At 32.5% G+C, this 22,749-nt stretch overlaps 1 protein-coding gene across 1 annotated transcript; it reads right to left on the bottom strand.

The window, feature by feature from the left end:
• Positions 1-1,159: 1,159 nt before the first annotated feature.
• Positions 1,160-12,682, bottom strand: LOC111699960 (zinc finger protein 232). Its single transcript, XM_023470760.1, has 6 exons — positions 11,027-12,682; positions 7,589-7,732; positions 5,734-5,809; positions 4,567-4,898; positions 2,592-3,270; positions 1,160-2,420 (listed from the first exon to the last, which is right to left on the bottom strand). Exons 1-6 carry the CDS (start codon positions 11,094-11,096, stop codon positions 2,219-2,221), a joined length of 1,503 nt encoding a protein of 500 aa, XP_023326528.1. The 5' UTR covers positions 11,097-12,682; the 3' UTR covers positions 1,160-2,218.
• Between the last annotated feature and the right edge of the window lie 10,067 nt (positions 12,683-22,749).

Here is a 22,749-nt window from a genome sequence, read left to right on the forward strand (position 1 = left end):
TTTCAATGTTTTGGTATGTTTTCTTGCTTTAACTCATTCAATTTAAAAATTTGTTAATTCGCTTTTAAAATCGAATTTAGCAGAAACATTTCTAAAAAAGTCATAAATTGATAATTTCTATTCTCTTATTATTTTGATAAGTTTCAAAAATTTATTTGAACTGTTTAACTGTTAAATGTATAAAACTGTAGAATAAGACATAATTATATTTAAGATAAAATACTAGGGAATGATCTCAAATAATTGCATAATCAGCAGAATAATACAGGATAGAGTTTAATAATTTTTTAGAACTTTGCAGAAATGTTCTTGCAATCTGTTTACGAAAAAGCTGTGAGACTGCATTATAAAATGGTGAAATGTGAGTATTAATATAATCTATATTTATGTCTACGTTTCCTCAAAAATCAAACAAAGATATAAGATTAAGTTCAGATGAAGATTAAGTTTAGATTAAGATTAAGTTCTGATTTATTTAAAAAGAAATGCGCCAAATATTTTTCGCTGAAAATGTGGGGCATTGGAGAAACGCAGTTACGCGCGCATGCCGCAATGACTTATAAGACAGAGTGAGAGCCATTTCTAGCCGCAGCGCTCGGCCCCCTAGTCTGTCCTAACCGCGGTACTTGGCCCCCTAGCCTGTCATAGACGCAGCGCGCGGCTCAGAAAGTGTCTCAACCAACCCTAACCCTAAAATATATACTAATCTCTCTCTTCTTATAATTCATTGCGGCATGCGCACGTAACTGCGTTTACATGCTCTCAAAATCTGGTGTGCAGTTTGTGCATTTAATTTTAAACATGCAAAAAAAGCAAACTATCAAGAAGTTTAGTATTTAATTAATTCTATTTCTTAACTCAATCATCTTTAAGAGACATTATACAAGATTGATGAAAAAAGAAGATTAAATATATCTTTGTTTGATTTCTATTATTGAGCATATATTGAATATTATTGCCAAGTTATTCAACAACCAGTAATTATTTATCACTCGATTCGTCCCATAGTTTCTCGAGTTCGATTTATTCCACACAAAATAAAGCAAATACGTTGTGAAATCGCTTTTTAAATGCGTTTTTTTAGAAGCTGAAAAATATATTTACATTATTTTATATTCTGACTAGATTTTTACGTTTTAAAGCTCAGAAGATTCTAATAGAAAAAATAAAATTTTATTTCATTTTCTTGTATATTGCGGGTCAAACAAATGAGAATTAGAAATTTTAGAATTAGAATTTGTGGTACAACCTACTTGTTTCTATATTGATACAACGATTATTACAGTTTTGACAGTTTCAAGTCTGCATTACAACCTGCAGATCTTTTGTAACACAAATTTGCTCTTACTTTTTTTAAATTTTGCATAGATTTAATTTTAAGTACAGCCAGTAGTTTACTAATAAGTTTATGAGCATTGAGTTGGAAAACATGGTTTTGATTAAAAATTTCAACAAAAAGCACTTTTTATAAATATAAATCACTTAAAATTTCTACATTATTAATATCACTAATATTTAGAAGTAAAAAAGAAGGAAGCAAAAAGATCACTTTTTACAGTATTTCTATAAGCATTAAAGGGACTGTATAAGATTCATTTCAAGTAACCATCCATTCTCGATTTACGATGGTACTTTTTTAACCTTCACTCAAACAAGGTATTTTTTATCGTGGTTTCTAGATAAACAACGACGACATCTACTTTATTATTACAAATAGAGTCACTTGAAATTACGTCTACAGTCCCTTTCAGCCAAGATTATCAAGAAGATTAATCTGGTTTTAAATATTGTTGCTTTCATTCATGTTTCCTCAATATGCAGATTTAAGGTTTGATGCAGATTCTTAAAATGTTTATACTCTAGAACCTTTACATACTCCATGGTTCAATGCGTACTCTAGAAATTTTACATACTCCACGGTTCAGTACATACTCTAGAACTTTTACATACTCCATGGTTCAATGTATACTCTAGAGCTTTTACATGCCTCAGGGTTCAGTGCATACTCTGGAACCTTTACATGCTTCAAGGTTCAGTGTATACTCTAGAACTTATACATACTCCATGGTTCAGTGCATACTCTAGAAATTATACCTAGTCCATCGTTCAATGTATACTCTAGAGCTTTTACATGCTCCAGGGTTCAGTACATACTCTGGAACCTTTACATACTCCAAGCATGGTTCGATGAATCAAATACATAAAAAAAGACTGAATTCTATAAAAAGACTCCAGGTTTGCTACAAACTGACTCCTGATGCTTGTTGAGGTAAGATTTAAGTGCAAACATCTTGTCACATCGTTCACATTTGAAATTCTTGGCCGGAGAATGAGTTTGCATGTGTGCTCGCAGATTACTCCGATCTGCAAAGGATTTCACGCAGAGTGCACAGGAGTAGGGTTTATCCCCAGTATGAGATCTAGATGAAGGATATTTTATTATTATGATTAAACGAGAAAAGTTTTTTGCTGATGTATTGTTGAAGACAAAAAAGTAATAAATAGTTTGAGGCTTAAACCCTGGTATCAACCTACACCATTCTTTAGAGCCTGATAAAATATCTAACATTAGATATATTAAAATATCCTTCCTTCTGTGTCCTTGCAAAAGCCAGGGGCGGGAAAATGCTTTTCCACACACATCACACCGATGGTTTAAGGTATGAGTTAGAATATGCATGGAGAGGGCTGGCATGCTGACATACAACTTGTGACAAATATGACACTGCTTGGCACTGCCTGAGTCCAAGCTACGATGGGTTTGTTTATGCCTGGACAGGTTGCTACTCGTGGCATAGTCCTTTCCGCATTCCGTGCAACTATATTTCTGTTTTCCGCTCTGTACTTCACTATTCCGTCGGGTTCTTCCGTCGCTTATTGGCAGTTTTCCGTCTTCTATTTGCAGCTTTTCATCTGCTAATTGTAATGTATTGTCTGCTATCTGCAATGTGCCATCTGCTATCTGCAGTTTGTTCTCCTGTAGTGATGAATCTATTCTCTGGGTCGTATTTTGAGTATATGATGAGAAGGGAGGAGGGTTGAGGGTGGAGAAGGTTGAACTCTCTCCTTGTTTTAAACTAGGCAGGGGGAGAGGGATATAATGATCTCCTGGTGTCTCCGGGGTTATATAGATGAGTGTTGTATACCCCTGGTCCAGGTAGTGTGGAGGAGGAGTAGGAGTAGTAGGAGGGGGGAGAGGGGGGAGGGATCTTGACAGCTGAAGGAGATCATGAGCTGCTTCAGTCTCTTCTTTGCTCCGATTATGCAAACCTAAACAGAGACCGAATTTTATGAATTTGAACTACCTAACGCCGGTTCAAATTTGACTCACAGATTCATCGAATCCTTTCTAAATCTTGAAATTTGAATCGGTGGGTTCAAATTTGAACCGGGGCGTCAGTAGGTATAGTTCAGCGGCGTAACTAAAATCCATTGAATTTGATCCAAGGTAAATAAACATTTATATGCTTACACCTAAAAAGAATGCTAATATTTATTGAAAAAATAATGAAACCATAACTAATAGAATGCAATTTGGTTTATTTTAGCATTCACGGCAGTGAACAGTAATTCTTCCAGGGGCTTCACATTTTTAGCCATTTCTTAATACTTAATAGGTCTCCCTCTGTAATCTATATGTGCCCCTGATAGCATTCCTTTTTAAAATATTGGACACCCGGATATATTAATAATTTCGATTTAATCTGTTAATCCTTTAACTCATTTTAAGACATTTAATTTCGATCTAATCTGTTAATCCTTCAACTCCTTTAAAAATATTTGACACGGATGTATTAATAATTTCGATCTAATCTGTTAATCCTTTAACTCATTTAAAAATATTTGACATGAATATATTAATAATTTCGATCTAATCTGTTAATCCTTTAACTCCTTTAAAAATATTTGACATGGATATATTAATAATTTAGATCTAATCTGTTAATCCGTTAACTCATTTAAAAATATTTGACACGGATATATTAATAATTTCGATCTAATCTGTTAATCCTTTAACTCCTTTAAAAATATTTGACATGGATATATTAATAATTTCGATCTAATCTGTTAATCCTTTAAGTCCTTTAAAAATATTTCAGCACTTTTCCAAAACGCGGTATTTTTAACATCACTTTTAGCAACCTTTTAAGAACCAATTGAAAAGTTTCAACACTTTAACATTTATATCAAAAAAAACTTTATTTTTTTCCTATAAAAGAAAAGGTTTTGATTAGTTTAACATGAAATCCTAGCATTGATAATTTGATTAATGAGAAATCCAATTTGATATATTTCTCACACAATGTTTGGAGGATTTGTAAAATAGAAAAAATTAGATTTTTAAAAAGAAATAATTTCCTGGATTTTCCCGTATTTGCTTTTGCCATTTTCTAGGAACTACTTTCCCAAATAAAATAAAGATATAAAAATATTTGCTCGAACTTGTTGCAGGGANGGGGAAGGAGAGAGGAAGGAATGTATTTTTAATATTTTGAAAAGGTTTCTGAAGCAGTAACATAAAGTTCGTAATGTACTCCGGAGAAAGAATAATTTACAATTCCCAACCTGGAATCCTGGACTGTTGCTGGGCTACTTGGAGAAACTGAACCTCAACCCTTTTCTCCGGGTAGGTCTGATCATCAGAGCCGGGTGAACTAGGATTACTGAACCCGGAGTCAGGGGAGGGTGGAAGACTGAATTGCTTCAGGTCTACCCTGGAGTAGGATTCGTGGTTCTCCTGGTTCTCCTGGTCTACCCTGTAGTAGGACTCGTGGTTGGAGTTATCCTGGTTTTCCTGGTCTACCCTGAAGTAGGATTCATGGTTGGAGTTATCCTGGTTCTTCGGGTCTACCCTGGAGTAGGTTTCATGGTTATGGTTCTCTACTATACTGTTTCCACTGAAAATATTAGAAAATCTAGAGAAGGAATAATCATTATATTTATGGGAAAAGTATTGGCGCCCGAACTTTTATTACCCATTCCCCCCCCCCCCTCCGCAAATTTGGGATACTTCCCCTCCAGCTATAACTATCAGCATCATAATGTCACCTCTTTCCAATGAGTCATACTCATATGATCAAAGGCTAACTTAAATGTTTAATTTAAACAAAGTTAATAACATTTTCTAAATTTTTAGTCACAAAAATGTGTTTCTTAGTTTTTAGTGCATTGCTCATTCAAAATATTTATAAATAAAATCTAACTTTTTCATATTTTTAAATTGACAGATATTGATCAATCTTACAGAAAAACAGGTTTATTAATCACTAGCTTGGGTACCAAGATTTACCTGGAAATTGAGAGTCAACTTAAAAATTTTAAACAAAGTTAAAAATATTTCAATGGTTCTACCAAGATACCAAATAAAAAATTGATATATATGAATAGAGACAAATATTTGAAATTTTGATGATTCATAAACCTTCCCTGGGCTCCCTAGATGTCCCACAAAAAAATTGGGACCGAACGGTCCAGCCGTTTTGACGTTTATTGGATACAAACAAACAAACAGACAAACAAACAGACAGACAAACAAGCCAAATTTATATATAGATATATAAGAATTGTAACAACTGAGGATCGTCATGATAGACGTTAAACATTATGTTTAGTATAATAATTTTTTTTTTAATAAAAAATGTGAAGTTAAAAACTAAAATACATACATATATATATGTACATATATATATATATATAGAGATATACAAAGACAACGATATGATAGATATTCACCTCTCTTTATAAACCTTCTTGGTTGGGTTAACTTCAGATTCCTTGCTTTTCCAATTCACACCGCTCACTGACAAACCTAAAGGTATGAAGTATAAGGGCAAAGGCCTAAAAAAGGGAGTTTTGGACACGTTTCTTATTACATTACAGCAATGAGAAAAATTAGATAGAAGCAAAATTCGCATGTTTGTATTCAATTCTGATTCAAAATGTTTTATTTCAACATGCACCTGTTTCATTTTTCATGAACATTTCTCTTAAATTATAAGCATATAGGCTAGATGTTTAAAAGCATAAAATAATAAAATTCCAGTATTGAAAACCTAATTAAAGGGACAGTAAAGGAAAAATGAAAGGGGGTATAGGCTGAAAGCTAATCACTTTAGCTCTTGATCGAGACCCATGAAAGTTTTATCTGATGTTACTATCTAGAGAAATTGATATAAAACTGTGTTAAAATCATACGAAAGTTCATATATGTAAACTTTAGAAAATCTTAAACTTAAATCACGTGACCAGAACTATCACCAATTGCAGAGCAGTATACTGATCACGTGTCTCTACCTGTATCACGTGACCACTTTACTGCACTGTCATTGGTGGATTTTCTGGTCAAGCAATTCGGACGTGTAAATAATATTTTAAATTAAATCTATTAAAAATAGAAATAACAAATATAAAATTAGAATTGGAGTAAACCTAAGTAATAATTAGCTTTCTCGGGGATATTATCGTTTTCAGGTTGGTTGCTTATTTGCTGAATTTGATCTATTTAAACCCACTACTTTTATACAAAATTGTATATATATTAATTTTCGTATAAATTTTACACAGTTGTAAATCAACTTCTCGAGATAGGAACATCAGATAAAACTTTCATGGATCGAGAGCTAAAGTGAATAGCTTTCAGTCTATACCCCCTTTCATTTTTCCTTTACTGTCCCTTTAACAATAATGGTGAAATGGATTTTATCTAATCAATTTAATAAGTGGGTAAGATAATCAGAATAATTTATAATTGAGTTCTGAAAACTGAAGCTGAAAACTTTAGAATAGAATATCCTTCATCCCGATTGGTAAATTAATCTGGAGATTAATAACAAGAGGAGAACAAGCATTATTTAATCTGTAGATTAAGAAAAAAAGAGGAGATCAAGCATTAGTCTCAATATCCACCATTCTAAAGTTTTTAGCTCTGATAAGAACCCCTTTTTAAACCCCGTGGTCGGCGATTATATCAATATAATGAAGATGACTTTTCATTAATATTGATTTGATCCCTAACAAGAACTTTTCAAATTACAAGTTACAAGTAAACAAAGCTAAGCTGTTAATTGACAACTTTTTTTGTTTAAATGTTAATGCGTCTTCTGCTTGAAAGATTGGTAGAGTTCAAAATTGAAAAATAAATTCGTCTCCATTGTATTGATACTTACGCCGACAACTGAATACAATTCACGGTACAGAAAAGCTTTACATTGACGCTATATAATCGTTAGAAAGAAATTGAGTTTATGACACACACTCAATTTACCTAATGCATATATAAAAGCAAATTGATGGCGTAAACCTTTTGATATTTCAAACTTAGAATATATTGATCTAATCTATAGTTCGAAATTTTTAAGTTCTTCTAGATCAAGTTGCCAAGAATGGGGATTGAAAATTTAACTTTGTAGCAAAAACTTTTTGTTGCGGGAATCGAGCACGTTAATGAACAATTAAAAGCGGGGTTTGTAATCATTAAATATGCCTATATCCCGGTCCCACTGGACCCGGCTACACAATAAATAGGGGGGGGGGGGATATCTGCATATTTTATTCATAGTGCCAGAGGTTTAGGGTTCAGGATAATAACCTTTCTCTGGGTAGTCAGATCTATAGGGTTTCCGGAGTTTGATGGATTCCTTCTCCTCCAGGGTTACTGAGTAAACTCTCGTCAACTGAGCAGCCTGGATAGAACCAAGCTTGGATTGGTTACAGCTCAGGGTACCTTCAGAACCTGGGGATTCAGAAATTATGTGTTTGCATAATAGACCAAGATTAAATTGTATATTTTGTCCTTGATATGAAACATTTTTGTAAATTCTCAAACAAACGGCATTGCACGGTGGACTAGGGTTAATTTAAATTCGAACCGGACCGGCCCCTTGCACCAGTCTTTACTTACTGAAGCACAATAAGTACCAAACAGACCCTATCCTATGTTGGCCTCGTTTTAATTTTTGGGGGGGGCTCAGCACCCGTGGGGGCTGAAAACCCCATGAAATCCATAGATTTCACTGGTCCAGGGGGGGGCTTAGCCCCCTTAGCCCCCCCTGACTACTCAGAAATTTTTTGTCTTTAAATATAAACAAATGTCATAATTTAGAGATCTTAAATCCTATTTAATCCTAAACTGCTTTGACCCAATAATCTCACTATTGAAGAAGTTGTATCATTTGGTTTACCATGGCCAGTTTTGCCTGGCCCTTATATAGGCTTGCGCTAGCTGCTCAGACCGGTACTTTAAGAAAACGGAGTTTACAGTGCAGAGTCAAGCAAACGTCTGGAACATTTTACACAAGATTATTTAAGTTAAATGGATTGTAAGTAAACCCCCATACAAAGATTGCAATTCCTGATTTACAACGGAACCCTGTATAAAAGCTTTGTCTGATCAAGTATGAATTATAAATTACTGTTTATAACTTTGAAAACTAATTATTTTCAATTGTGGGGTCTCTACAAATGTGTCTTGTGTATTTTTACTACAGGTACACATGCATGAGCTGTAGTTTTACATTGGGCATTGCCTTTGTAGCATGGAGGGTCACTTGAAATTACGCTTACAGTAAATGTTAAAGTTTAAAATCTATCTGGTCAGCATGCAGCAGCAGTCAGAGTAAATGTTAAAGTTTAAAATCTATCTGGTCATCATGCAGAAGCAGTCAGAGTAAATGTTAAATTTTAAATCTATCTGGTCAGCATGCAGCAGCAGTCAGAGTAAATGTTAAAGTTTAAAATCTATCTGGTCAGCATTCAGCAGCAGTCAGAGTAAATGTTAAAGTTTAAATTCCATCTGGTCAGCATGCAGCAGCAGTCAGATTAAATGTTAAAGTTTAAAATCTATCTGGTCAGCATGCAACAGCAGTCAGAGTAAATGTTAAAGTTTAAAATCTATCTGGTCAGCATGCAGCAGCAGTCAGAGTAAATTTTCAATCTTTGACAATCAAATAAATTCCCACTATGGAGGGGAGGGGGAAGAGTATTTGTACCCCCCCCCTCCCTCTCCAATTTTTCATCACAGCGCTTTTATTTTTGGATGAATGTAAAGTCCAAATACTACTATAAGTGATATACAATATAAAATATTCAACCGTTCAATGAAAGTTTCAAAAAAATAATAAACTTGTCAATTTATTTCATCTCAGTTTGCGTTTGGAAAATGTGTTTTCATTCATTTTTTCCCTCAAGTTTTCAATTCACACTCAAGTGTAAAAAATCAAACTTATGGACATGATAATATTGTTAATAATATTTGATAGAAAATAGTAGAAATAAGCATATACTGATAAACAAGAAGATAATTACAACAGAAAATTGTATTAATATCTTCTAAAATCGGATTTTTACGATTTAGAAAATAATATTTTTGCACATTGTTGTCTGGACAAACCGAGATGCCAATTTATAAAGAATTTGCAAAATTATTGCACACAAATCAGAAAAGGAAAATTATTGCAAAACCCAGGAAAACGATTTTCTTGTTTTACTTTAATCTAGAAAAGATGGAAAAGATTTCTTTATTTCTATTAGAAGCTTTTCACGGAGGTTACACAAACTATTCTTTAGACTTAGGAAAGAATTGAAACCTTAAAGGGAGTGTTAGCGAAAGTTTTTGAGAACTCAATGTTTTATTTTTTATTTCTATTCAATGTTTCTGTGCAGAGCCTTTGTTTCCAGATGTGCGAACAGAAATATTAGATAAAATTAGAATTAATCATTTCTCGCGAAGACCGCATTTAAAGAGAATCCGAACCAAACAAAGTCATAAAACCATCAATAACTCTGAGAACAAAATGAATTATAAACTTAATGATATAAAATTGAATTTAATTTATGTTCGCGAAAAAAATTTCGCCACATTTGTATATGGTTGATTTTTCATAATATGTTTTAATTGGTATGATCTGAGAGTTACTTATGAAAACATTTATTCCTGTTTCGAGGATTTTTGGTAATGAAGACGACATTTTCATATTTTCCAGGAATGTTTGAAAACAAGTTGGAAGCTAAATGTTATTTTAAAAAATAAAATCAAAACATATTATGAAAAATCAACTATATACAAATGTGGCGAAAGATAATCGATGACTATAGGTTGTACTATCTGAATGATTGTTTGAAATTAAATAGATTTTTTACGGTCTAAGTCGTATGTTGCAACTTTCTGAATTTGTATGGATACTACGTTCTTCGGTATTAGTCGTTTTTAACAATTTTCTCCTTATAGACGCAACAGATAGAAGTAAGGTTAGAAGCGATCAAAAGCGCTTTTTTATCGCAATAAGCCTATACCCCCTTTCATTTTTCGCAAACACCCCCTTTAAATCAATCAATTTCGATTTTGATTGATGCACATTTGAAGGAGCCGTTTTATTAAAGAGTGCAATAAAAAATACTCAATTTATCCCTTTCAATTAATCAACCTTGAACCAATGCGTTTTTGATCTTCTTTCTGTAAAAATATGTTTTGATAAACAACAAACAAATTTACCACATTTATTTCGTTGATAAATATTTGAAGATTTGTGACTAATTTCCCTTGAAATCTAGTAAAATGCCTCTTTAAACAAAATTAAGACAAGATTTCAACCAGATACTAAAAGCCTTCAGAGCTGAAAACTTTAAAATGGGATATCCTTAATCCCAATCGGTTAATTAATCTTTAGATTAATAACAAGAGGTGAACAATCATTATTTAATCTGTAGATTGAGAAAAAGAGGAGATCAATCATTGATCTCGATATCCACCATTCTAAAGTTTTCAGCTCAGATAAACTAAACTCTTTTAAAATCTATTTTAACATTTTATTCAAAAGTTTCCAACATCACTTAAAGCCAACAACATTAAAGTACAAAAAAATCATACTTAAAATAAAAAAAAATTTTGGAGACTTTTTTCTAGAGTTAAATTTTGTGAAATAGTGCAATTAAAATTTGAGGCAAATCGTTAAGAGTAAAGACCGGACATTCAAACAACCATACAAATAGAGATTACTACTTAATATTTATACAGAATATAGATGCTTACCATCCGAGATGGACCATTCCCGTTTATCCGCCCTGGCCCGATTTTTCTTAGGCAAAAAGCAGCGAGGCATTGTCACACAGGCAGTTTTGATTTACTTTAACTCAATTACCCTCAGCCCATGGTTGAAATACTCCAGGTGCAGCTTCAGACTGGAAAATGCCCTTTTCTCTGCATTAGTTTTTTCTATCTCGGAGAAATTCGTCCTTGGTCAAAGTTCTGAGATTTTCTTTTGCTCAATCCTGGTTCTATTTGAGGTAAATAGTCTCATTTCACTGATGGTTCTGTCATTTACTGGATTGGTTTGAGGAGAGTAGAATTGTACAATCAAGAGAATCCTTCTCCCTTGAGGTTGAGCCTGTACTAAATATACAGCCTGGAGCTTCACAAAACTTTTATTTCTTTTTTTTTAATATTTCTTTCTCACTCTTTAACCATATATTCCAGCTTCTTAGTTGAGATTTGAAGACGGTAATTGATGTGTTTGCATAAAGGATTAAAAATCTCCGAGTTTTGAAGATTCTTTTAACTTTAATTTCTAGAAGTTAGAACCTCTCTTTAACTAATATTATCATATTCTATTTCAGAGTTTAACAAGTCCTTACATTATGATTAAATGAATCACTAAAACAATAGAGAACTTTATAATTCAAGAACTGAAGAACTAGGGAACTAGAGAACTAGGGAATAAGAGAACTAGGAAACTGGAGAACTGGAGAACTAGGAAACTAGAGAACTGGAAAACTGTAGAACAAGAAAACAGGAGAACTATAGTAAACTGGATAATTGTAGAACTAGGGAACTAGAGAACTAGAGAACTAGGAAATGTGAGAACTCGAAAGATGAGAATTTAAACTTGACATTTTAATGTTTTAACTTTAACTATTCCCTTTTTGGGTCTCAAACATGCATAATTCAAAATTCTAGAGATTAAGATTCTACAAAATGTTAACGTAGCTAAGTATTTTATTATTGCTTTGGTGAATAATTTCTGAGCTTGACATTTCTATTTGTCAGACAACCTTTCACTGGTTTATTTGGATGTTTAAATATGATTGATCATTCTACTCTTAGTACCACTGAGCAGAGCTGGTAGAGAAATATGAGTTCAGGATACCATGCTCCATGTACAAGATAAACCACCTGTTATAACTTTGTCCTGGATACAGCAACAATTGTCCAGACCCGATATTATATCACTTCAGAACAGTTTCAAAACCAATTTGAACATAAACAGGCGCAGCACGATGCAGTTAGTCACTCTTCACAGTCTTGTAAACAGCAGTACGGTACACGGAAAAATCAAAACATCCACAACATCGATGGCAAAAGGGAGAATAGAGGGAGGCGAAACAAAGAACATTGAAAAGTAAAGGTGAAAGGCTGGGGAGGCCACAAAACTGAGGATAAAGAATACCGCATTGGAGCCAGGAGGACGGTAGGAAGCCTCCGGGCGGGAACCATCCTGCCCCGGCTCATGCCGACCCGGCCCAACCCGTCTCATGCCGGCCCGGCCCAACAACCGGTCTTTTCTCGGCCCGAGCTCAAAACCAGCAATGTTTGTAGTTTTACAAATACAAAAATTTGGATAATTTTCTTTGAAAGTTTTCCGAAGAAAGCAAAATTCCAAAGTATCAAAATTCCTCTCTTTCCAAAAATTAAACTTTTTAAAAAGTTTTCGAGAAAATAGCAGATTTTTCGCTTCTCCTCAAATATTCAAATATTACTTATTATAAGCTAAAAAACCAAAAATTTGTCTTTAACATACAAAATTCTTTTAAGAATTGTAATTTGTAATTGGTTTGACTTTAAGTTAGCTAAAATAGTCAAAAATTTCGATTGTTTAACAGGATTCATTTTCATCAAATGTAAGTTTCGCCATAATTGGAAAAAGTAATTGGCAGATGGTGGATTGTTTTCATTTAGAAATCTATCAGCAATTATAACAAGCAAACATCAGCAATCAGCATAGCTTAAAAAAAACTATTTAAAGGAATTGAGTCTTCGCTTCAAACTCTGATTTTCTAATCTCGATATCTGCGCAACCCATGTCACAGTTCTTAGATATTTGAAACTAATTATTCTGTTAGATAAATAATCTAAGTTTGAAATATAAAAAATCTACACCATCAGGTTTCAAAGATATAGGTATTATAAAATTAAGGTTTGGGGCAATAACTCCGTTTTTTCAAACATAAAGAATATTTCTCATTGCTATGATTCGTTATAAAAGGTCAGAAATGTTTAAGACTCTAAAAGCTCTCGCAAAAAAGTCTAATATTCTAAATTTTCCATCTAGTTTCTCAAAGCCCTCCCCCTCCCCCTTGTTTGAAAAATTATCTGGTTAATAAATACATAGTTACACGTTTACAACATTCTCCAATACACACTGTTTGACTGATAATAAAAGTAGATTATTCGCTTTTAAAAATTATTAATCAAAACCAATTGAAGGCAAGAAGAGGAAGTTAAACTAGAGAAATAGTTTAAATATCTATACATATCTTTTGTTAAAATATATAATTTTTTTCAATGTTTAATCTTTTTGTTGAGCATACAAAATTAATTTTTGTTAATATTTCTCTTTTGACCATCCCTCCGTCTCGCTTTTTATTTCTACTGTTTTTTATCAATTCTCTTGGTTTTTCTTATTTTCTTATTTCTTCTACTTTTTTATCAGTTCTTCTTTGCTTGTTTGTTCTTATTTTATCATGTCTTTTACTTTTTATCAATTCTTCTTTGCTTGTTTGTTCTTACTTTATCATGTCTTCTACTTTTTTATTAATTCTTCGTTGCTTGTTTGTTCTTATTTTATCATGTCTTCTACTTTTTATTAATTCTTCGTTGCTTGTTTGTTCTTATTTTATCATGTCTTCTACTTTTTATTAATTCTTCGTTGCTTGTTTGTTCTTATTTTATCATTTCTTCTACTTTCTTATCAATTCTTCTTTGCTTGTTTGCTCTTATTTTATCATGTCTTCTACTTTTTTATTAATTCTTCGTTGCTTGTTTGCTCTTATTTATCATTTCTTCTACTTTCTTATCCATTCTTCTTTGCTTGTTTGCTCTTATTTTATCATGTCTTCTACTTTTTTATCAATTCTTCTTTGCTTGTTTGTTCTTATTTTATCATGTCTTCAACTTTTTTATCAATTCTTCTTTGCTTTTTTGTTCTAATTTTATCATTTCTTCTACTTTCTTATCAATTCTTCTTTGCTTGTTTGCTCTTATTTTATCATGTCTTCTACTTTTTATCAATTCTTCTTTGCTTGAAGTTCTTATTTTATCATGTCTGCTACTTTTTTATCAATTCTTCTTTGCTTGTTTGTTCTTATTTTATCATTTCTTCTCTCTTTTTTCTTCTAACATTCCTTATTACTCTTTCAAAACAATTACTTTTTTCTTTTTTTATTTAGAATTCTCCTACTTCTTTTTTTCTTCTTACAACATATAATACATTTTTAGCTCTTTTTTATTTTATTTCTACAGCTATTAGAGTTTTATTCATTTCATGTTCTGCTTTAAGCATTTCCACAAGATACTCAGTTTTCATTTTTCATCTTTTTATGATATTTTACTCTTTTCATCTACTCTCATAATATAATTTTTCATTTTCTAGTTTATATCATTTTCCCTTCTTTCTGTTCTTCTCTCAAAGGTATCACATCCCTCTCCGTCTTGTCTCCAGGGTGTTTATAATCCGTCCTAACAAGCTCTGGGATCAACTTTACATACAGAACCTGTAGATATATTATTCAGGAGAAACCAGGTTCAAGGTACTCAATATAGATACACTGCAGTATTCTCCGGTCTAAACTTTATACAGAGGAGGAGATTAATACATTATATCCCTGTAACCAACCTCGTTATGCAAATCCATGGTTCTCTCTCTCCGGGTCCCTAGTTCTCTGCTCCAGGGTAGATCCAGCTCCGGGGGAATCCAATATCAGAGAATAGACAAATATCTGCACTAACACAAACATACTTCAACCAGAGGAATACAGGGGGAATAATTAAACATACTTCAACTAGAGGAATACAGGGGAATAATTAAACATACTTTAACCAGAAAATACAGGGGAATAATTAAACATACTTCAACCAGAGGAATACAGGGGGAATAATTAAACATACTTCAACTAGAGGAATACAGAGGGAATAATTAAACATACTTCAACTAGAGGAATACAGGGGAATAATTAAACATACTTTAACCAGACGAATACAGGGGAATAATTAAACATACTTCTACCAGAGGAATACAGGGGGAATAATAAAACATACTTAAACCAGAGGAATACAGGGGGAATAATTAAACATACTTAAACTAGAGGAATACAGGGGAAATAATTAAACATACTTAAACTAGAGGAATACAGGGGGGATAATTAAACATACTTCAACCAGAGGAATAGAGGGGTAATAATTAAACATACTTGAACCAGAGGATTACAGAGGGAAATAATTAAACATACTTCAGCGAGAGGAATACAGGGGGAATAATTAAATATACTTCAACCAGAGGAATAAAGGGAGAATAATAAAGCATACTTTAACTAGAGGATTACAGAGGGAATGATTAGACATACTTCAGCTAGAGGAATACAGGGGAAATAATTAAACATACTTCAACTAGAAGAATACAGAGGAATAATTAAACATACTTCAACTAGAGGAATACAGAGGGAATAATTAAACATACTTCAGCTAGAGGAATAAAGAGGAAATAATTAAACATACTTCAACCAGAGGAATACAGGGGGAATAATTAAACATACTTCAACCAAGGGAATACAGAGGTAATAATTAAACATACTTGAACCAGAGGAATACAGGGGGAATAATTAAACATACTTTAACTAGAGGAATACAGGGGGAATAATTAAACATACTTCAACCAGAAGAATACAGAGGAATAATTAAACATACTTCAACTAGAGGAATACAGAGGGAATAATTAAACAAACTTCAGCTAGAGGAAAACAGGGGGAATAATTAAACATACTTCAACTAGAGGAATACAGGGGGAATAATTAAACATACTTCAACTAGAGGAATACAGTGGGAAGGATCAAACATACTTTAAGCAGGGTATTCATTTCAGGGGGAATGATTTTACATAATTAATGTTTCAAGTAGAAATACATTTATAAATCATAGTTTGTTTATTAGACATGCTACTCTATCATTCAAAGGAAAGCCACTTGAAAATAAGATTATATTATTTTTTTAGTTTTGTGAATCTGCCTCTTTTCCGTGAATATATTGGGAAGAGTTGGATCCTATTGAATGGTATGCAGGCAAGTTCATCTCAGGTTTTGTAAATAAATCTCAGATAAATTAATAACTTCAAATTATATTTTTTTAAAATTAGAGATAAATCGGAGTTTTATGCACGTGGATTTTAAATAAAAACTGATGCGTTTTTGAGTGTATTTGCTACAGAGTGGAGTTTCTATGTGACCTCAGTTACCCTTGAAAATATGAAGAAAATCTAATGAACCATCTTTATTATTTTCCGCCATTTTGTTTTTTCAAAGTAAAATATTTACGATGATTTGGTTTGGAAAACCTGGCCAATAAAATTGATTATAGTTTTTAGATTTATCGTTTAACCATAGTTGGGCAGGAAGTCGGGGAAATAACATTTTCCGAGATGGAAGCAGGTGGGGGAAGGGGGGGGGGTAATTCTTTTTGATAAACATCAATTTGATGTAATGTAAAAAGTAAAAACCTTTCTCATTGTTTTTCTTTCGCCAAGAGCCTAATATAATATTCTCTTGGAGATAGGCAGACAGCTAGACAGATAGATAGACAAATAGATAGATAGATAGATAGATAGATAGATAAATAGATAGATAGATAGATAGATAGATAGATAGATAGATAGATAGATAGATAGATAGATAGATAGATAGATAAATAGATAGATAGATATATAGATAGATAGATAGATAGATAGATCGATAGATAGATAGATAGATAGATAGATAGATAGATAGATAGATAGATAGATAGATAGATAGATAGATAGATAGATAGATAGATAGATAGATAGATAGATAGATAGATAGATAGATAGATAGATAGATAGATAGATAGATAGATAGATAGATAGATAGATAGATAGATAGATAGATAGATAGATAGATAGATAGATAGATAGATAGATAGATAGATAGATNGAGTTAACGTATTTCTAAGGGGTGGTTTAATGTTTTTACAATCTGACGATATAAACTTTTTTAATTTCAAACTTAGATTATTTGATCTAACAGAATTCATAGTCTAAAATATCAAAGGACTACGACATTAGGTAGCAAAGATAATGAGATTAGAAAAGTAGAGTTTGTGACAAACAATCAGTTCCTTTCTTTAAAGTGATATGATTAAGTAAAGAGAAGAATATTTTTTAAGTATTTATCTCCTACTTCTTTATAATAAAACAATTTACAAACATAGAACTCAATCTTCTTTCAATATCATTTAATGGAGAGCAAACAGGGAATGGGGGAGGAGGGGGAGGGCTATATGGGGGGGGGGCTATAATAAATTCTTCTTGTTATGCATATACATACAGAAAGTACATACAACTATATATAAAGAAAATGCCAAATTATTCCTAGTCCAAACAACCATTAATTCTATCTATCTATCTATTTTACAATCTATCTATCTATCTATCTTTCTATACATTACTTCCAGATAATCGTGCACCATGAACATATGTTCATTGCTCTTATAAGCTTTTTCATTAGTTCTCTAGTTATTTATTTATTTAGCTTTCTAGTTCTCTAGTTCTCTAGTTCTTTAGTTCTCTAGTTCTCTAGTTCTCTAGTTCTCTAGTTCTCTAGTTCTCTAGTTCTCTAGTTCTCTAGTTCTCTAGTTCTCTAGTTCTCTAGTTCTGTGTTTTCTAGTTCCCTAGTTCTCTAGTTCTCTAGTTCTCTAAATCTCTAGTTCTCAAGTTCTCTAGTTCTCTAGTTCTTTAGTTCTCTAGTTCTCTAGTTCTCTAGTTCTCTAGTTCTTTAGTTCTCTAGTTCTCTAGTTCTCTAGTTCTCTAGTTTTCTAGTTCTCTAGTTCTCTAGTTCTCTAGTTCATTAGTTATCTAGTTCTCTAGTTCTTCTAATTCTCTAGTTCTCGAGTTCATTTGTTCTCTAGTTCTCTAATTCTCTAGTTTTCTAGTTCTCTAGTTCTCTAGTTCTCTGGTTCTTCTAATTCTCTAGTTTTCTAGTTCTCTAGTTCTCTAGTTCTCTAGTTCTAAGTTTTCTAGTTTTCTAGTTCTGTAGTTCTCTGGTTCTTCTAATTCTGTAGTTCTCTAGTTCTCTGGTTCTCTAGTTCTCTGGTTCTCTAGTTCTCTAGTTCTCTATTTTTCTAGATACTCAGTTCTCTAGTTCTCTAGTTCTCTAGTTCTGTAGTTCTCTAGTTCTCTAGTTCTCTAGTTTACTAGTACTCTAGTTCTCTAGTTCTCTATTTCTCTATTTCTCTAGTTCTACGTAGTTCTCTTGTTCTCTAGTTCTCTAGTTATCTAGTTCTCTAGTTCTGTAGTTCTCTAGTATTTTAGTCTCTAGTTCTCAAGTTCTCTAGTTATTTAGCTCTTTACTTCTTTAGTTCTCTTATAGTTCTTCAGTTCTCCAGTTTCCTAGTTCTCTAATTCCCTAGTTCTCTAGTTCCCTAGTTCTTCAGTTCTTGAATTATAAAGTTCTCTATTGTTTTAGTGATTCATTTAATCATAATGTAAGGACTTTTTAAACTCTGAAATAGAATATGATAATATTAGTTAAAGAGAGGTTCTAACTTCTAGAAATTAAAGTTTAAAGAATCTTCAAAACTCGGAGATTTTTAATCCTTTATGCAAACACATCAATTACCGTCTTCAAATCTCAACTAAGAAGCTGGAATATATGGTTAAAGAGTGAGAAAGAAATATTAAAAAAAAGAAATAAAAGTTTTGTGAAGCTCCAGGCTGTATATTTAGTACAGGCTCAACCTCAAGGGAGAAGGATTCTCTTGATTGTACAAGTATACTCAGTCCAGAGGCAAAAGTTTAAAAGATTATCGTTAACATTAAACTCCTCAATCAACAGTTTTACTATCAATCATCATTCGCTGTCAAATTTTAACTTACTATCAATTCTGATTTTTACCAATTATTTTCACTAAAAATCCGCAAAATTTTGCTTAGGCCTGCTCAAGTACAGGTAACAACCTTTTAAAAGATAGCAATAACTATCCGTATTTTCACCACAAAAACAAGGCACATAATATACAGCTGTCACTTACAGGTGCCAAAAATACAGGAACGGATGCAAAGAGTTAGCTGTTCTTAAAAGAAATCCAACGAACAGGTTTTGATAGCAACTAAGAACAGGTTTTGATAGCATCTAAGAACAGGTTTTAATAGCAATTTATTTAGAAAGCAACAAGTTTATGATATCAACTAAGAACAGGTTTTGATAGCAACTTATTTAGAAAGCATCAAGTTTATGAAAGCAACTAAGAACAGGTTTTAATAGCAACTTATTTAGAAAGCAACAAGTTTATGATATCAACTAAGAACAGGTTTTGATAGCAATTTATTTAGAAAGCATCAAGTTTATGATAGCAACTAAGAACAGGTTTTAATAGCAACTTATTTAGAAAGCAACAAGTTTATGATAGCAACTAAGAACAGGTTTTAATAGCAACTTATTTAGAAAGCAACAAGTTTATGATATCAACTAAGAACAGGTTTTAATAGCAACTTATTTAGAAAGCAACAAGTTTATGATATCAATTAAGAACAGGTTTTGATAGCAACTTATTTAGAAAGCATCAATTGAGAACAGGTTTTAATAGCAACTTATTTAGAAAGCAACAAGTTTATGATATCAATTAAGAACAGGTTTTGATAGCAACTTATTTAGAAAGCATCAATTGAGAACAGGTTTTAATAGCAACTTATTTAGAAAGCAACAAGTTTATGATATCAACTAAGAACTTGTTATGATAGCAACTTCTTTAGAAAGCATCACGTTTATGAATGCAACTAAGAACTGGTTTTAATAGCAACTTATTTAGAAACAACAATTGTTTACGATAGCAACCAAGAACTGGTATTATAGCAACTTATTTAGTAAACAATTAATTTCAATAGCAACGTATTTAGATAGTAACTAGTTTTGGATAGCAGATGAGCATTGATAGCAGTTGGGACTGGAGAGCAAACGTTTAGATAGCAAGTAAGGCCTGATAGCAAATTGACCTGATAGCAAGTGAGGCTGGAGAGCAAGTGTGGCGAGCGCAAGTGAGGTTGAGAGCATGTGAAACAGATCGCATGTGAATTTATAGCAAATGAGGAGAAAAAGTTAGGTAGTAAATGAGACTTATTGCAAGAGAGTTGACAGCAAATGATCGTGCTCCGAAATTTGTTCTCAAAGTTGTTTAGATTTTTATACTCCATATAAATCTGTTTGAAGCAAGGTAGATTTAAAAAATTCTTTAAAATCTGACCTCGCTTACACAGTTTGAAGTAATATAAACTTAAATTTAAGGAAATTTCTTGAATACTTGTGCATATTTATTTCTTGAATAATTTTGCAGATTTATTTCTTGAATATTTATGCAGATTTATTTTCCCGAAAATTTTTCAACAATTACATTTCTGTGGTTTTATTTTTCAATTCAAGTATTTTAATTCATGCCATGACGAAAGCCATTTTTTAAATGATTAAAAACTAACTAGTGTTTTTTTTAATTTGGATTGTTTTTGAAATTATGTTTATGATTCTTATTTAGATATTTTTCAGTTTCTTGTCGGTCCAGAATGGTTCCACTCTTAATTTCCAAAAGTTTTTAATAGTTTATTAATCTTAATATCTTTATCAAGAAAGGTTCTGTTAAGCCTTTACGGAGCCAAAATAATCCGAATAAAAATGAAAACCCTACTTAGTGGAGCCTTAACAATTAATATTCATAATCAGGACAATATCTATACATATAAAGTTGTAATCTCTGTGTGTCTGTTTGTTTGTTTTGTTAGATCATAACTCAGGAACCCTGGATCAATTTGCCTCAAATTTTGATTGGGTACTTGGGAGGGCCACGGAAATGTTTTTAGTCTGGTTTTGAGTTGAGTAAAATCGACCATGTGCGGGTAAACGGCGAAATTTACTCTGAGTAACTTGGGCAACGCTGGCAGCATACATATAAACATAAAAAATTGGGAGAACTGGGGTTATATCAAAATTCTAGAAATATATTTGATGACTTCAGGTTTTTATCATCCTCGGCAGAATTATGAATTCAATGCTGATTCAACGGTTTTATAACTTCGAGATTTCATTTTTAGTTTTCAAACTTTTTTGTATAATTAGGCGGTGGTCTAGATGTATCTGTGTTTAGCAAGAACCCCATACTTACCCTAAACAGGCTGGAGGGGGGGGGCGTTTGACGCCCCCTGGAGTTTTTTGTTTGTTCTAGCACTCTTATTTTTGGCACTCACCGTGAAATTTTGTGACTTTTAACCCTATCTCTGCTGGGGTACTTGAAAACCAGGATATGCTGGGGGGGGGTCAATTTGACCCCCCCCCCTCTAAATCCCATGTTTGGTGTCCAAATATGGCAAATGATACATCATTGGAAAGCTCTTGTGCTCTACTTTTAGAATCTGCAAAAAAATTTGCAAATTTGCAAAAATTGAAATTTTTATCGCAAAATCCAGATATATAGTAAAAATGTTTTCAAAAAAAAATTTGTCCAAAAAATGAAAAACCCCCCCCCCCAAGCAGGAATAGGGTTAAGAATAGAAATTAAAAGGATTTTTTGATAAATTTTTTTTATTTTTAGGGTAGGGTATAGGGCGGAAGAAAAGTCTGGTCTTTGAAAAAAAAAATCTAAAATAGCCCATAATTTTTTCGTGACTAAAGCTACAGATCTAAAAACTATAGTCTTAAAAGCCCTTGAAAAATTCATGTAGAAACATTTGTCACACATTTATATTTGTTTAAAACATAAAAAAAAATATTTTTTTCAGCACCCAAACTATTAAAGTTATCGGTCTTATTTTTTACCTTTGAGCTGGCCTTTAAAAATTGGGCTTTGAACATACATTTCAACCCTAAAACTAATCTCTAAGGCCTTTTTCTAGGGGGGGGGGGCGCCAAACGCCCCCCCGGGCTATACATAGATTTAGACCCCCCAGCCTTTATAGGGTTAAAGGAGAGTATTGGCAGAATGAGTCAGGAAAAAAAACCGGGAATACCCCAGAAATAGTCGACAAAATGGAAAAAATGTCTAACCAAGTTCGCAATTATACATCTATGCGTAGGATTTTCGAAAGTTGTAAGGCAAGATTTTAGAAAGACGAATGATCTGAACAAAAACTTTTCTAAATCCTCCTGACAGAGGCCTTTATGAACAATACAAACGTAGTTTTACAGCCAAACAATACTGCATGAGACGTCTAGAGAAGTTCAACTAAAAATATGACAAAACTGAGGGAAACTTACTTACCTCGTAATGTCCTGGCCAGGCTTTATTGCATTTAAATAGTTCTGCGCTTTTTAAGATTTGAATCTTTTGTTCTGCAATTATTACAATAATAAAGATTAATATAACCCCATAAATTCTAATTACCAACTCTATTCCTAGGAAAGCTAGTTTATATAAATAGTAATAAATGAGGGTTTGCAGGCTTATCCACTCAGGATGAACTTTATAGAAGAGCTAAACCCCTTTAAGTACAAATT

Source organism: Eurytemora carolleeae, unplaced genomic scaffold, assembly GCF_000591075.1.
Source record: "Eurytemora carolleeae unplaced genomic scaffold, Eaff_2.0 scaffold103, whole genome shotgun sequence".
NCBI lineage: Eukaryota > Metazoa > Arthropoda > Copepoda > Calanoida > Temoridae > Eurytemora > Eurytemora carolleeae.